Source organism: Camelus bactrianus, chromosome 19, assembly GCF_048773025.1.
Source record: "Camelus bactrianus isolate YW-2024 breed Bactrian camel chromosome 19, ASM4877302v1, whole genome shotgun sequence".
NCBI lineage: Eukaryota > Metazoa > Chordata > Mammalia > Artiodactyla > Camelidae > Camelus > Camelus bactrianus.
The window spans coordinates 23901052-23916904 of NC_133557.1; the positions used below are offsets into that span (position 1 = coordinate 23901052).

The 15853-nt window shown below is 53.6% G+C and overlaps 1 protein-coding gene across 2 annotated transcripts in view; it reads left to right on the forward strand.

Moving 5' to 3' along the window:
* BCAS4 (breast carcinoma amplified sequence 4) overlaps positions 1-15853 on the forward strand; it is a 50569-nt gene that overhangs the window by 13124 nt on the left and 21592 nt on the right. The window contains exons 3-4 of one of the 2 annotated variants that reach the window (XM_010958612.3): positions 4557-4658; positions 11624-11758. In XM_010958612.3, the coding sequence (XP_010956914.1) occupies positions 4557-4658; positions 11624-11758 (237 nt within the window). The remainder of the gene's footprint in view (positions 1-4556; positions 4659-11623; positions 11759-15853) is intronic. The other variant, XM_074347441.1, reaches the window with a different exon arrangement.

Consider the following 15853-nt stretch of genomic DNA (forward strand, 5'->3'; position numbering starts at 1 on the left):
TATGTGGGTCAGGAGAGGGCACAGAGCGCACAGCTCATCTGAGCTATGTGGCACCTGCCGGGATGGGGATGGCCAAGGTAGTTCCTTCCCTCACTTGTCTGCTGTCTGGGCTGGGCCGGCTGGAGAGCTGGGGACTGGCTGGCATCTCTCCTTCCTGCAGCCTCTCCTTGTGGCCATCTTGGGCTCCTTCATGGCATGGCGGCCTGGCCTCCCACAGCAAGCATTCCAGAAGACAGGAAGTGGGAGTCTCTGGGGGCTTGGGTCTGGCAGTTGACCCAGTGTCATCTCTGTTGTCATTTTACTGCTCAAAGCAGCCACACAGCCCACCCAGATCCAAGGGGAGAGGACATAGATCCCCACCTCTTCATGGGAGGGGTGTAGACAATTTGTGGCCGTCTTTCATCCACTGCAGATGGTACCCATCTCCAAAGACTTATCATGAGGAACAGACAAGGCTGGGAGGTACCCTTTACATCCACTAGAATGGCCAAAGTGAAAAAGACAGACAACAGCAAGTGTGGGCAGAGATATGGGGCAACTGAAACTCTCCCTCATGGGCCAGCGGAGATGCAGACGGGACGGCCACTTCAGGAACCATGGCAGTTTCTTGTAAAGCCAAACACACGCTTAACCTACATCCCAGCAATTCTAATCCTGGATAATTGCCCAAGAGAAATGAAAGCAAGCATCCACAGAGACTCGCACACAAATGTTTGCGGCAGCTTTGTTCATGATGCCCCAGACAGGAAACGATCCCGGTGTCCTTCAGCAGTAGACGTGGGTGAACGCTCTGTTGTTTAGTCACACCCTAGAGTGCACAGCGATGGAAAAGCTTCATCTGTACACAACAACGTGTGTGAATCTCACAGACGTGCTGCAGAGGGAGGGAAGGCAGACACAGGAACGCTCCCTGAGTGCAGCACAGTCACGTGAAGTTCTAACAAAGGCAGAACCAGGCCGTGGTGATGGAAGTCAGGTAGCGTTTAGCTCTGGGAGGGTGGTCATGACAGGGAAGAGACCTGAGGGAGCCTTACAGGGTGAGGGGACAGTCCATACAGTGGTCCGGGGGGTGGTTCCTGAGATGGAAACACATGTACCAGCTCATCAAGCTGTCCACTGAGGCCTGGGCTCTCTACTGTGTGTCACTTACACTCAGTTAAAAATAATTGCTTAGCACAGTGCCTGCTATGTATTAAGTGACCCATAAACAGTCGCTCCTGAGGCCATCAGCATCAATGTCACAGCACGGAGGGCTGTGCCACCGATGAGGTTATCCACCGAGACTGGATCATAAGGCCTTCCAGCTCTGTGCCCTCTGGGGTTGGGCAGCTTGTCTGGGCCCTCAGACACCGCGTGGCCTCGGGCCCACCTCCTGGCAGGGAGTGGACTCTTCCCTCACTCACATAAATGGAGAAAATTTCCTGTTGGCCTCAGCCCAGCGGTTGCATTTGGCATCGGAGTGTGTTCTTGGGTCAAGTGCATTTGGCTCTCCTTCCTGGGGGCCCTGCATCATCCTGGACAGTCTTTGCTCTGTGATAACCCTGTGTCCACTGCCCAGACTTCTGGGCTCCAGGGACGAGCACTGGGAAGCAGGGAGAACAGGCTGGGGAAGGGTCTGCCCGGCCCCCAGGCCGATAACCCTGGCTGGAGGTCCATCCTGGTTGAGGCTCAGAAAGCATTGATTCCTCACCTTTTTCTCCTCTCAGTAGCATGCAAAAGCACAAACTCAGATGCCTGTGATGTGGTGATGTAAAGCAGTTTGGGTGTGAGAAAAGCAATGTGTCACTTTCCTAAGAATCTCTTGTAAAAGTGCACAGGGTGCATGGATGCCATGTTGGGGAGACTCTACGGAGGGGTGGGGACTATGGTTAACCAAAGGGGACAGCTGTCACCCAGCTCCAGCTGATCATTGCCACATGGAACATGGGCTCAGTGTGGCTGGGTCTTCTGATTTTTCACAAGAAGCCAGAAATCTGGGTTCCTAAAGGAAATATACTGAATTTTAGATCTTGGCACCTAGCTTAGTTATACTTTGGGGGTTTTTAGACATGATGCAGGCTGGCTCTGCTCCGGCCCAATAAAATGTGTCTGCTGACCTCTGGTGTTAGCGGGTGGCCTGAGACCCACCTGGATTGGAATCCTCCATCTTCCACTTTGAAGCTTTGCGACCTTGGCTAGCTCATTCAGTTTTTCTCAGTTTCATCACCTATAAAATGAGGTTGAAGATAAATTAGTTCCTGCACCACAGGGTCTGTTCCCGGCACATGACGAACGCCCATGGGGTGTTGGCACCTTGCCCTTTCTCACCCGACCCACATGAAATACCCTGATTTTTGCCTTGTGGTTCCCAGCTCATGGGGGAGCCAAGAGGAAGGTTTGGGGGGTGGTTTCAGACCCTAAGAACTACCTTCCATTTACCACCCCCACCCCCGCCCAGGTACCTGGAGGCTGCCTTCTGGGCAGGAGAAGCCTCTGCAGAGAGGGGCTTTCTGGCTCCGCCCACAGACCCTCTGATCCTCCAGTTCCTTCGGATTTGGAGGGAGGCGGGGAGCATTCTATGAATCTCCTCTTGACAGTGTTCCCTTCACCCCTGTGGGTTGCTAAGGCCAGTCCCTCCTGATTCTCCCTTGTTCTCCCCTATTTGTTTCTTTAGAAATTAACAGAAGGCAAAGTTCTGCATCTGCTGTACTGTGTTCTGACCTTGCCACAAATTTCTGTTCTTCGTTGCATCACAGCAACTTCTGAGTTTAGCCTTGTTGAGTGATGGGCTTCTCTAGAAATTTGGCCTGGGGGAAGCCATGGAGGAGACTGCGCACTGTTCCCTCTCCCAGCGAACAAATGCAGGTGCCTGCGGGAGCCAGGCAGGGTATGGGCATGAGTGAAGGGGGCATGGGTGAGGCACCAGGGGCGGGTGGTGACTGCAAACCACAGTGCTCACGCCCCAGTGGGGAGGAGCAGCTGCTGCTCAGCCTGGCCTGTGGTGCCCTGGGGAGACATGGGCCCAGCTTGGATGAAGCTGCTGACTTTTAAGAGAAATTATAAGTCTGTACTCAATCACTTAAATATTTTAGAACTGTATTTATGTATTTTATTTTGGTATAGTTTTAGAGTTACAGAAAATTTGCAAAGATAGTGCAGAGAGTTCCTGTACACCCCTCATTCAGTTTCCCCTGTGGCTGACATCATACATCCCCTTGGCACCTTTGTCAAAACTAAGGAACCAACATTGGCACGTGGCTACTCACCAAAGTCCACACTCAATTTTGATTTCTCCAGCTTCCCATGAACGTCCTCTGTCTGATCCAGGATCCCATCAAAGAAACCTTGTTGCCCTAAGTCATGTCTCCTTAGGCCCCTCTAGTCTGTGACAGTTTCCTTCTTTCCTGACATTTCATGTCTCTGGCAGTCGTGAGGGGTATTTGCCTGGTGTTTTGTAGAAGACCCCTCAATTTGGGTTTGTGTGATGCATTTCTAGTGGGTACATGGGGTTACGCGTTTCTGGAGAGAATGCCCGGAGGTGAAGTGCCTTCTGATCACAGCATCTCAGGGGCACGTGACACCCCCACAGCATCACAGGGTTGGCGGCCTTGTGTCAGGGTGGCATCACCGTCTCCCCCGTCTAGAGCCCGTTCAGTCACTTGCTCCTGTCATGCTCATGACACTCGGGGTTATAATCCAGTGTTACATTGTTTTATTATTCAAATTGTCCTCGTTTTGACCATTTGGCTTTTTCAAGTTGGCTTTTGTGTTCCTTTGACATGCCTCATCCTTCGTTGTTGTTATTTTATTTATTTATTTATTTATTTATTTATTTAGCATTTTCTTACTTTCTGGCACTACAAGATGCTCCAGGCTTTTATATTTTCCCTGTCCCAGCCCTAGAATCAGCCATTTCTGCTCAGAGCCCCTCTTGAATTTTGAAGTTGGAAATTAAGTCAAATTTAAAAACTAAAACACCTTGGGGGCCACATGAAGGCACAAGTGATCTTTTTAACTCCCTGAAACATTCTTTCAGGAGAAGCACTTGTCTGATCCCCATTTTACAGATGAGGAAACTGAGGCCCAGATAGGTCAAGGCTGAGACTGAGGCCAGGTGGCCTGTTGCCAATGCTGCCTTCTCAGGGCTGCCCTATGACACCATGAGGTCAGGGCGCAGGAAGGGAGTGTAGCTCGGGACAGCGGGCTTGGAACCAGTGCCCAGGGAGATGGCAGTGCCCTGACCAGGGGAGGTGAACCAGAACGGGAAGAGTTCGGCTTTAGACATGCAGGCAGTGGGGTGGCTTCTGGGAAACCCTGCCCCCCAGATATTTAGTTTGGAGCTGGTGTTGTCACCTGTTTGAGGGGAGCAACTAATTTGTGGTTCAGTAAATAATACCTAGGTGGGTTTGGGTCCTGACAGTGGTGAGGTCGTCCCCACCTGGGGCTCTGGGTCATCCCTGGGTCATTCTGGGTCTCAGCCATCAGTGGGGTCTCTGCAGAGCCTGGCCGACCCTGGGGCAGGCCGGAGCATGTGGTGACAGGGCAGAGGGCCTGATGAACTGCCTTGTGCCTTGCAGATCAGGAGCGACACTTCACAGATCTTGGAGGAAAACATCCCACTCCTTAAGGCCAAGGTGATGGAAATGCGTGGCATCTACGCCAAAGTGGACCAGCTAGAGGTGAGTCCAGGAGAATGAGCTTTCTTTGTGGCTTCCATGGGCTTGCTCTGCCTCTTTCATCCTCTCTTCCAAGACGCTGATCTGGCCTTGACAGTGTCAGGCCTGAGGTCCAAAGGAGGGGGTTGGCGGCCAAAAGGGACCTATATGGTATTTTAAAAATATGACAAATGTGAATTAATAACACATATCCCATTTAAAACTCTGGGTACTTTATGTAAAAATCTGAATTGTAAGCTCCTTTTGGAAATTCAGAAGCTTCCATAATCCTGGGCCCACTTTTCTTTATATGTTTTAATCTGTTTATTTTTTAAGGTATAAATACGTCATGTGCACACATCATAAGTGTACAATTCAGTGAATTTGTACATGTATAAACTCCCAATGTGAAAATGACCCCAAATGAGAAATAGGACATTTTGCCCCCTGGGCTGTGTTGTGGTAGAGCTGGCAGCGGCTGCTCCTCAGACAAGGCATGTGCTCTCCGGTTCACCAGAGTCCCCACCGTGTCCTGTTGCCTCACTGCCGACATATTTCAGCCGCCTTTTACTTGAGTGGGCACCAGGCTGAGATGCATGGCGTCTCATTTCCTCTGCTGCACGGCCAAGTCGGCACCCTCACTGTCCGGTTTCCCAGAGCAGGAGCATAAACTCTGAGAGGTGAGCCCCATCCCCGGGGTCACACAGCTAATTCCATGAAGCTGGGACTTCAATTCACATGCACTGGAGCCCAAGCTCTTAATCAAGCTGGGTTTCCTGGCTCCTCCACCTGAAGGACCAGGAGCCTGGAAGGAGCCTGGGGTTTAATAGCGGTCACCTGGCCAGAGGGGACGTGCGCCCCTCCGAGCTGTGGGGGCAGGGAGCGCAGCAGTGGGCTCTGGAGCTGGCAGAGAATTAACATTCTTGTCAGCAGAGAATGAGGCAGGAATCTAATTAAAACTTTGCCCTTGGAATAGCTGATTCATTTGAATTTTATTCCACACGTTTGAAAGAGGAAAGAAAATGTGAAGATTTGTAGCCCTCGTTCTTGCCTTGCTTCTGTTGGCCCCACTCAAGCCGTTTTTTCTTTAGCATTCAGCCCAGTACACCCAGTAACATTTACTGAGGGCCTACTGTGCGCCTGTGCGGGGCTCTCCCAGTGAGAGAGTCCGTGGCCTCAGTCCAGCCGGGAGAGACAAGCACAGCGCATTCCCATGGTCGTCTCCCGTGGCGGCTCGAACCAGTCACCACAAACCTAGCGGCTTAAAACAACACGGATTTATCACCTTACAGGGCTTGAGGTCAGAAGTCCAGAATGTGTCAGCGGGGCTGGTTCCCTCTGGAGGCTCCCAGGGGGAATTCGTGTCCTGGCCTTTCGCGGCTTCTGGAGGCTGCCTGCCTCTGTCAGCTCACGGCCCCTCCCTGCATCTTCACAGCCCACAGCAGAGCGGCTTCCAGGCTCTGTCCACCCTGACACCCCTCCCTTCATCTTGTCAGGGTCCCTGTGATGACACTGGGCCCACCTGGACAGTCCAGGACAGTCTCCTCAGCTCAAGATCCTTAATCCCACCTGCAGAGACACCATAGGCCACGGAAGGGAACGTATTCACAGGTTGTGGGAATGAGGATGTGGGTGTTTGAGGGGGAGCATTGTTCTGCTGACCCCAGTCACCAAGGGTGGTTTAAAGTGAGGCGAGTGCCCTGGAGGGAAGTAGACTGAGGAGTGCAGCCTACAGGCCCCGGGAGGGAGAGCGGGAGGCGTGCGTGGGGGCGACTCGGGCAGAAGCTCAGAGGTGGGAGGGATCTCGGCTCTGGGGTTGGAGGGAGGAGGTGAGGACCCCGAAGGACCTGGGATGATCAGATTATAGGGACAAGGGGGCCATGACCCAAGCAGGGCTGGAGGAATTGGGCAGAGGTGTCCTGTGGTCTAGGCCTTTTCCCTGAGGAGTAGGAAGCCACTGAACAGACCAGGTGGCCCAGGGGTTGGGAGCCAGAGCCTGAGAGCAGGCCGTCTCAGCGCTATTGGCACTTTGGGCCTGAACTTCTCTGTGGTGGGCCTGGGCTGTGCATCATAGGATGTTTAGCAACATCTCTGGCCTCTACGCATGAGATGCCGGTAGCACTCACCCCCTTCTCCCGAGTTGTGACACCAAAATGTCTCTAGATGTTGTCAAATTGCCCCTGGTTGGAAACCTTAGGTGTAGAGTCCTGCTCCCTGGGCCCAAACCCTGACATGCCCTCTTCCTAGTGTGTGACCTCCGGCAAATTCTGAGCCTCAGTTTCCCTATAAAGTAGAGTAACAATTGTGAGGTTCTTGAACCCAAATTTCATTAATATTTATTCGACAGACATCTGCTGCATACTCTCTATGGGTTGCCCTCAGGTGGGTGCTGGGAACACAGCTGGGGCAGGACTCCTGGTCCCCTGCTGGTGGCCTGCAGGGGACGCTGGACAAGGAGGCACCCACAAAGCAGCAAGGACCTGACCAGACCTAGAACAGAGACAGCTTCTTGCGGGCAGGACCTTCATACTAAGGCCTGGAAGATGGAGCCGTCAGCCTGGGAGGGAACAGCTTGTGCAAAGGCCCTAGGGCCAGAAAGAGCCAGGCCTCTCAGGCAGTTGTGGGTGGGCGTAGAGCGCAGGGTCAGGCCTGAGACTGGAGGTGGGTAGAGGCTGACGGTGCAGGGCCGAGTTGTGAAGGTTGAAGCCTGCTTTTAGAATGACAGAACCAATCAAAGGGAGATAGTTACTATACTTCTTTTTTCACTCCTAAGAAAGTCCAAAATGATTAATTTTGATGTGTGTCATTCAGAGGTTTTTAGTACATGGACGAGGTTGTACAGTCATCACCACTGTCTAATTCCAGAACATTTTCATCACCCCCAAAAGAAACTCCATTTCCATTAGCAATCATCACTGGCCGTCACTAATCTGCTCTCTGACTCTGAGTTTGCCTTTTCTGGACATTCCATTTATAAATGGGATCGTGTAATATGTGGCCTATGGTGTCCGGCTTAATTTACTTTACATAATGCTTCCAAGGTTCATCCAGGTTGCAGCGTGTGCCAGAAGTTCTTTCCTTTTTAGGGATGAATAGCATTCCGTGTAGGGATGGCCATACCTTATTTTGTTTGTCTGTTCATCAGTTGATGGACACTTGGGTTTGTTTCCACTTTGGGGCTATTATGAATAATGCTGCTATGAACATTAATGTTCAAGTTTTTGTATAGATACATGTTTTCATTTCTCTTGGGTAAATACCTAGTCTGGAATTGCTAAGTCACATGGCAACTCTTTTTAGGAATGGCCGAACTATTTTCCAAAGTGTAGACTGCATTTTGGTCTCCCACCAGCAACTGCTATAGGTTTTAAATAGGGATTGCAGACTCAGATGCCAACAAGATCCAGGACTGTACTGGGCAGCCAGGTATTAGAAGACCAACCCCAAGCTATCCCCCCGTACTTTTGGGAGCAGCCGGAGCCGAGCAGCAGCTACCCTCTTCAGGGGGGTATGACTCTCTGGGCTTCCACAGTCACCATTCTGCCCTAGAGTCTCCCCAACCTTGAGGCTAAGTGGCATTTGCCTCTTATCAACCCTCTGGGCTGTTGCTTTCCTTAAAGTAGAGAGAGATTTCTCTGTAGCTGGGTCTCTATTAAAAGGAAGATAAACTAAGCTAGTCCAAGAGGGTCATGGATTTCAAGGCAAATGGGAGAAGGCGTATTTCCCACTAAGCTGTGTGTGACCTTAGAGCAGTAAGTCTTAGGGCCCAGTCAGGATGTGACGTTGTACTGAGGCAGGTGGATCCCAGAGACAGACCACCTGGGCCTCAGGTCTGCCCCTTGGGCAGCCCCCTCACCCTCCCAGAGCCAGTTTCCTCCTCTGCACTTTGGGAATGTGTGGCCCTGAGGGTGTTAGGCCAGTGCCCGGCATTTCTAGGTGCGCAGTGAGGACGGGCTATTACTGGGGGGCTGGTTGTTGCCCTCAGGCCGAGAGAGGCAGAGTCTGGGATGTGTGCTCGCTCTCCCCCCAGCCGACCAGGGGCTCCAGGCTCTAAAGTGTCAGGGGCTTCCTGGGAGCCCACGACTATTCTGCTTTCAAATCAGTGTGTCCCGCCGGTGGGGGGGGGGGGATGGCTTGGGAACCACGGGGGTGACCTCCCAGGCCAGGAAAAAACGAACATTTATTGAGCACCTGCTACGATCCCAGGACTTGAGGTGCTTCACCCTCACAGCAGCCCCACGAGGAAGGTCCCATTATTAGTCCTATTTTATAGAGAAAGGGCCTGAGGCACAGAGAGGTGAAGTGATTTGCCAAAGATCACACAGCTAAGAGGCAGTGGAGCTAGGATTGTGAACGTCTGTGCTCCTGACTCCTCAGTGCTGGACGCCGGCGCCCTTTCTGGACTGGGCCCTGCTCTGAAGCCGGGGGACTTGCCAAAAGTGTTCAGATGCATCAGAACTCAGTTATATTTTAAAATAATGCGACTTTCCCTTCTCTCTCCTTCCTTCCCTCCTTCCTTCCCTCCTTCCTTCCCTCCTTCCTTCCCTCCTTCCCTCCCTTCCCCCCTCCTTCCTTCTCTCCTTCCTTCCCTTCCCCCCTCCTTCCTTCCCTTCCCCTTAATAATAAAAGTAGTTCATTTTCATTGTAGAGAAAATTACACAGAAGTCACCCACACTCCCAGGGATGGTCACAATTAGCTGTCGCCCTCTTTCTGTCCCTCTGCTCCCCTGTCTGTGCGGATGCGCGTCCGTGTCCTCCCCCGTTTCCCCGAAGCAGGTTTCCTGGCCAGGTTTCGGCCTCTCCCTGGCTGTGGCCTGGCCAGGCTGCCCTCTCTGACAGGCGAGTAGGAGGCGGGTCAGACCTCGTGAGCGCGCATTCCTCAGCGTCGCCTCACACCCCCCACCAGATTGGCATTAACGCAGGGAGCGTAAAATTGGAATCGGCTGGAGGAAGGGCCTGCAGGACTTTCTTCTGTCTTACAACCAGATGTGGGGCCAAGCAGGACCAAGGGAAGGTTTCAGGCCCATGGCTCCTTGTCCTCCCCATCCCCCTCCAACATACACACACATGCGCGTGCGCGCGCACACACACACACCCCTGATGTGGCTTGTTCAGAGCCATTCAGCTCTGCTTCTGCCAGAACCACAGGGCGGCAGCAGCTCAACAATGCCACCATCTTGGGTTCCTTAATGTCTTTTTGCTAAGGATGCATTCATTCATTCATGTATTCGTGGGTTGCATTCATTCACTCGTACATGCGTAGATTGCACGTGTGTGCATCTGTGTGTGCGCTTTCACGCACGCCTCCATCCGTGTGTGCGTGCATTCATGCCTCCACCATCCAGCTGACCAGGCCCTGGTCTTGGCCTTGAGAACCACCCTGGCTCAGCACCTGCTCTTTCAGAACTCACATTCTAGAGGGAGACGGACCGTGAACAAGCAGACAAGACGTTCAGAGGGAGAGGAGGGCTAAGGAGACAGGGAACCTGCTGGCTCCGCTGGCACAGGGGCTGTGTTAGATTAGGCGGTCGGGGGAGGTCTCTCTGTGGGGGGACAGCCGCTGGAGGCTGAGAGACAAGCAGGGTTCAGCCCATCGAGAACAGAGAAGGATGCCGCCGGCTCGGAGCGACCTGGTGCAGAGGCCCCGTGCAGAGTGAGGCCTGGCGCCTTCAAGGAACCGAAAGGTGGCCTGTGCGCTGTGTGGGCCAGCGGGCGAGGGCAGGGCTAGAAGGCGGTGGGCCTTGCTGGATACAGGGGACCAGGACTTCCCCTCTAGTGAAGGCGGGCTCCCTCGTGGGGCCCCGCACTGAGAGGTTTCCTTCCTCTTCCTGGTGCAAGAAGATCTCTTGCATTTTGCTGTTGGAACAAGGGAGGCCCACTGAGGGGGCTTGTCTGAGATGGCACTGGAGTCACCAATTTTGGCGGCCCTCCCAGGTGTGCATGCAATATGCGCACACACACAAACATGCACACAACACACAGACGTGCATACAAACACAGGCATACACAACACACAGGCATGAACACACACAGACACGTGCGCATATGCATGCAAACACACTGGCACACCAGAAGTCACAAACAAGTGAGCTGAGTTTCGCTGGGCCTGCACAGTATTTAAAATTGTGGATTTATGGCTAACAATGGCTAACATTGTTAAAAGCTGGACATTTTTCATAAAATCTAAATGTCTTTTTCTTTTCTTTTTGAAATGATACTATCTGACATTTGTTAAGCTCTTAATATGCCCCAGGGACTTAACTGCTGAGCAAGGTTGATATTGTTATTCCCATTTTACAGATAAGAAAACTGAGGATAATAGAAATGAAGTAACTTGCTGAAAGGCACGCAACTCGTCAGTGGTAGAACCTGGATTCTAGTCCAGGGAGGCTGATCCCAGCGTTCTCTTTTCTTTTTTCTTTTGAAATTGGAGGTTCTGCACTAGAGGCTGGGAGCTGAGTGAGCCCTGTGGGCCAGGACGCGGCATTCTGGTTCACCCAGCCCCCACTCAGCCTACTTCATCTGCTTGTCACCTGCCTGCCCCTTGGCTTCTGAGTTTAAGACTCCCCAATATCCATCAGCTATGAAGGAGATCGATTTCTAAAAAGTCCACTTTCCGTAAAGAAGGCTGTTTGACCTGAGTCCCCTCTCGCCACTTCCTGGCTGTGTGACTCTGGGTAGATGGTCCAACCTCTCTGAGCCTCAGTTTCCCTCTTCTGTAAAATAGAGGCTAAACACAGGGTCACTCTGGGGAGAAGGTGAGAGAATATGAGTAGAGGTTGCGCCCAGCCAGGCCGCCATGAGGAGCTGTCAACTGTTAATGTCAGTGTTTCTGAAGGTGCCCACCCAGCTAAGCAGGCCCTGCCTGGACTCGCCAGGACCCCGGGCCAGGTGTGAGGGAGGCTTGAGGCAGTGACTGAGGGAGGGCAGCCAGGAGCACGGCCCAGTCTGAGCAGATGTAGCATCACCGCTGTCCCCTCTCCCGCCAGGCCTTTGTCAAGATGGTGGGGCACCACGTCTCCTTCCTGGAAGCCCATGTGCTTCAGGCCGAGCGGGACCATGGGGCCTTCTCACAGGCCCTGCGGAAGTGGCTGGGCTCCTCGGGGCTCCCTGCCTTCAGGAACGTGAGTATCCCCCCACCTCCCTGCCCCCCCAGACCCTGGAGTGGGGAGAGGGGCTCAGGAAATAGGAGTTCCAAGGGCATGGCTGGCTTCTGCAGACAGGAAGTGGTGTCTGGCTGGCCGGTGGAAGGCTGGCCCAGGTGGCTGGGGCGTCGAAGTCCCTCCCTCCCTCCTTCGCCTCCGCTTGCCCCGAGCTGAGGACCTCAGTACTGTGACTGCCTGCCTGCTCATCCACGTTTATTAAGTGCCTGCCGTTTGCTGAACACTGTGGTCCATATGGGGGCACCATGTGAGTAGAAAACAGCCCTTGCCCTTCTGTCCTGTCCTTCCACCCCTAAGGACATGCTCAGGGTGACTTCCAGAATTCAGACAGGGCCCCACTTCCTAAGGCAGGAGTCAGCCTCCAGCAGACCAGGGGGGTGGGGGATGGATGGTGGAGGGGAACCCAGCCTGCAGCCTGTAAAAGCCTCTCCCTCCCACATCCTTGCTTTCCTGGGATCCTCCCTATGTCCCCATAAGAAAGAAAGGATAATTGTGTCACTTTTACTGATAGAAATACTGAGGCCAGACTGATCCTGCAATGGGGACCCTCGATGTTTAAGACACCTCTGTCTTTCCAGCTTACTATCTATTGATTCCCTGCTGCAGGGGGCTTTGGGCAGTACCTGGAGATATTTTGATGGTCACAACTGGAGTCAAGTGGGTAGAAACCAAGGATGCTATTAAACACCCTGCAGTGTACAGGACAGCCCCCCACAATAGAGAATTATCTAGCCCTGTGTCAGTAGTCCTGAGTTTGGGGAACCCTGCCCTAAACGGGATTTGATCATAGCAATGGTTCATGTCAGGTCTGTTCGCAGTGCTTTATGTGTTGTTGTATGTGGCATCTAATTCTCACGCCAGTCCTTGGAGGAAGGTACGTTATTACCACCCCATTTTACAGACAGGAAACCGAGGTTCAGGATGGTGAAGGGGCTTGTCGAGGCCATGCAGCCTGGAGTGACAGGATCAGGTGGGAGCCCTGGTTGACCTATCTCCTGGGACTTGGCCTTCCCAGGAAAGAGATCTTGTCCAGCCAGCTGCTCTGTCCTGCCCCCCAGCAGGGTCTCTCACTGTCCCCTGGGCTCTGCCTGTGGGTCCCCTTCTGCTCCTCTGTTTCCTCTGTCCCTCCTGCCTGCCCCCCTCCCCGCCTCAACGTCTCCACTTAGTGTTATCACAGAGGCTCATTTACTGAGTGTTCACAGTGTTCCAGGCACTGCTGAGGCATTGCATGTGCATCGATTCATTCACCTCTCCCAGCCGTCGTGTGCACTCAGTATGACCCTTCTTCCCAACTGGCAGATGAGGAAGTAGAAGGAGTTGTATGTAGTCTTGCCACTTTGGCCCCATGTGAATTTATTCTGTTTGGCCAGGGATGCCTGACTGGGCATCACTCTTCAGTCCCTGCCAGGACCCCACTCCTCCATCTTCTCTCACACCTTCCTGAGGCATGCGCTGCTTACCTGCTTGCCTCCAGGTGAGTGACTTGCCTAAGGCCAGAAACAGCTAGACATGGCCTCACAGATCCCATGGTCTCGGAACTCCTATTGATCCTTTAGAGTACAAGTAAATGCCCCCTCCTTTGAGAAGCCCTCCCAGATTGCCCCCTTCTCCAAACAAATGCAATCTCTCCTGACTGCCTTCCAAGAACAGTGAAGTCAGGAGCTGCCTCCATGGTCCCTCAAGTTATGGTGACTGTTCTGGGTGACCAGAAGCCCCCAGTCACACTGTGCTTTGCCTACTGATGGCTTAGAAGCACCATGGGGGAGGAAGGACAGAGGACTTCAGTTGCCCATGGTCAACAAGTTTCCTAATAGTGGGGTCTGGTGGGTCCTTGGTCTCTGCACTTTATAGTCTTTTTCTATAATCTGCACAATTGTCCCCTTGTGGTTGGCACTAGTGTCCCCATTTAATTGGCAGAGACCAAAGCTTGGAGGGGAGACTTATGCATCCAAGGTCAGTGCTGGGGTTGGAACTCAGGCTGTGAAGTGGGGCTCCCCCACCCACTTCTGCTGCAGGATCCCACTGGGGTGTGGCCGGGCTTGCTGGGACCTGCACCCTTGTCTCTACCAGACTTGGGGCCCCCCAGGCCTACCTGCGGTGACTTGTTCCAGGAAACGCGTCCCAGCCAGGGTGGTGAGTCATTCAGCAACCCCAGCATGTTGATCTTGGCCCCAGGAGGGCTTTGTCTGGAGCAGGCGATGGAAGCAAGTGTGCACACACACATGTGCAGACCCAAGGGGCTCCAGGGCCGCACCTGCACCCAGGGTGCAAGCTGGGGTGGGGGGCTTCTAGAATAATGGTCATCACAGCTTGTGTTAGGGCCCTGACTCGGCAGGCACCTCATACCTTGTGAGGTAGGTTGAGTCACTGCCCCTATTTTACAGGTGAGAAAACTGAGGCACCAAAGTGTTGAACTGCTTGCCACCAGTGGTGGAGCTGGGATTTGAACCTGTGAGGCCCGGGCTCAGCGCTGGGCACCACTTGGCCCTGCTGGGTCTTTCTGGGCCTGGTTCTGACCCCTGGAGCTGAGATCTGGGCAGAGGGGCTGGGAGGTCTTTGCAGAGTGCCCGGATGGTTCACTGTTTCTTCCATCTGGATTTCCCGCCAAGCCAGGATTTCAGTCTGCAGTCGGTTCCCGTCAGTGCCCGTCCGAGGGGGACACTGCTTCATTGACCACTGTGGTCACCCTCTGGGAGCCCACACCAGGCACCCCCAGCAGTGAGAAGCCCCTCCACACAAGCCCAGATTCTGCTGCCTTGCCCCCCCTCGCCCCACTCCATCTCCAGGAGCGGGCGTGGGGCAGGGGTTCTTGAGCCGAGGGGTCCTGTCCCCACTCCCTTGGAAGCCCATCCCCCAAAGGAAATAGGCCACTCATTGCTGCCCCCCAGGCCCTCCCAGAGTCGGGGGGGTTGGTGGGAACACCCTCATGGGGCCTAGGAGGGGAGGCCTGCAGCCTTCAGCCCTGGAGCTTCACCCCTGGAAGGGTCTGTGGGGGTCTGTTTCCACCCTCCCTCTTCCACCAGCCAGAACAGGAGTTTCTGGGGGGGCGGGCAAGGTGGGGAAAAAGTTGGTTCTTGTTTTCTCTGACTGCCATCCCATCTCCCCTTCTGGCCTCCATTCTGCCTCTCTCCTCTTCCCCACTTTGCAGACGCAGTGGGGAGGGCATGGGGCACCTGGGCTGGGTCTCCCAGCCCACCCACTCCACCCCCCAACCAGAGGCCCAGACCTGCCCCTGCCTGTGCAGCTTGGTGCTGGCTGAGGCCTGGGCCGGCCTGAAGTGTCCCTCCTCGGGACGAGCTCTCCTTGAAGGGCAGGCCATTTGCCTCTGACTTGAATTCCTGGAGAATCACACAGTCAGTGTCCAGACTGAAATGAGGGCTGGCCTGGTATCCTGAGCCCTCGGCGCCCAGATCCCAAAACGTACACATTTTGTGCTGCAATGTGAGTGCTCACGCACCTGCTTTCAGAGGGCGAAGGCCCATGGTTCCGTGCTGCGCTACGTCAGCGTTTTCACTTACACTTTTACATCGACTCTTAAAGCGTCCCAGGACTGTCACTCTGTTTCACCGTGGCGTTTTTCAGCTGTGTGACCGTGGGTGAGTCTCTTAGCCTCGGAGGCCTTCGACAGCTTAACTGTCAGCCCACATGGCCTTGATCATGAAAGGTTTCGCTTGCTAGAAAACTGGTTTCGATTTGATGCAAAATGATGAGGGCCTCCTCCATTAAAGCAGTGGGAAGGAAGAGAGGAGAAAGACTCCAGAACTCTCAGAGGGGAGGTTCTGAGCGTTGGTGGGTCTGAAAAGCCAGGTTTGCCTTTATTTTATTTTTTAATGGTGGTACTGGGGATTGAACCCAGGACCTCATTCATGCCAAGCATACACTCTGTTAGCCAGCTGTAATCCTCCTCCAGGTCTGCCTTTAAGTAATGATTTGGGACAGTCTCAGCGGTGAGCAGGTATCCTGGTAGTGGTGACAGAGCCAGCTAGGCACTGTTCTCAACTCTCAGCAACCCCTGGGGGAGGTGCTAGTTTTATCCCTATTTTACAGGTGAAGGAA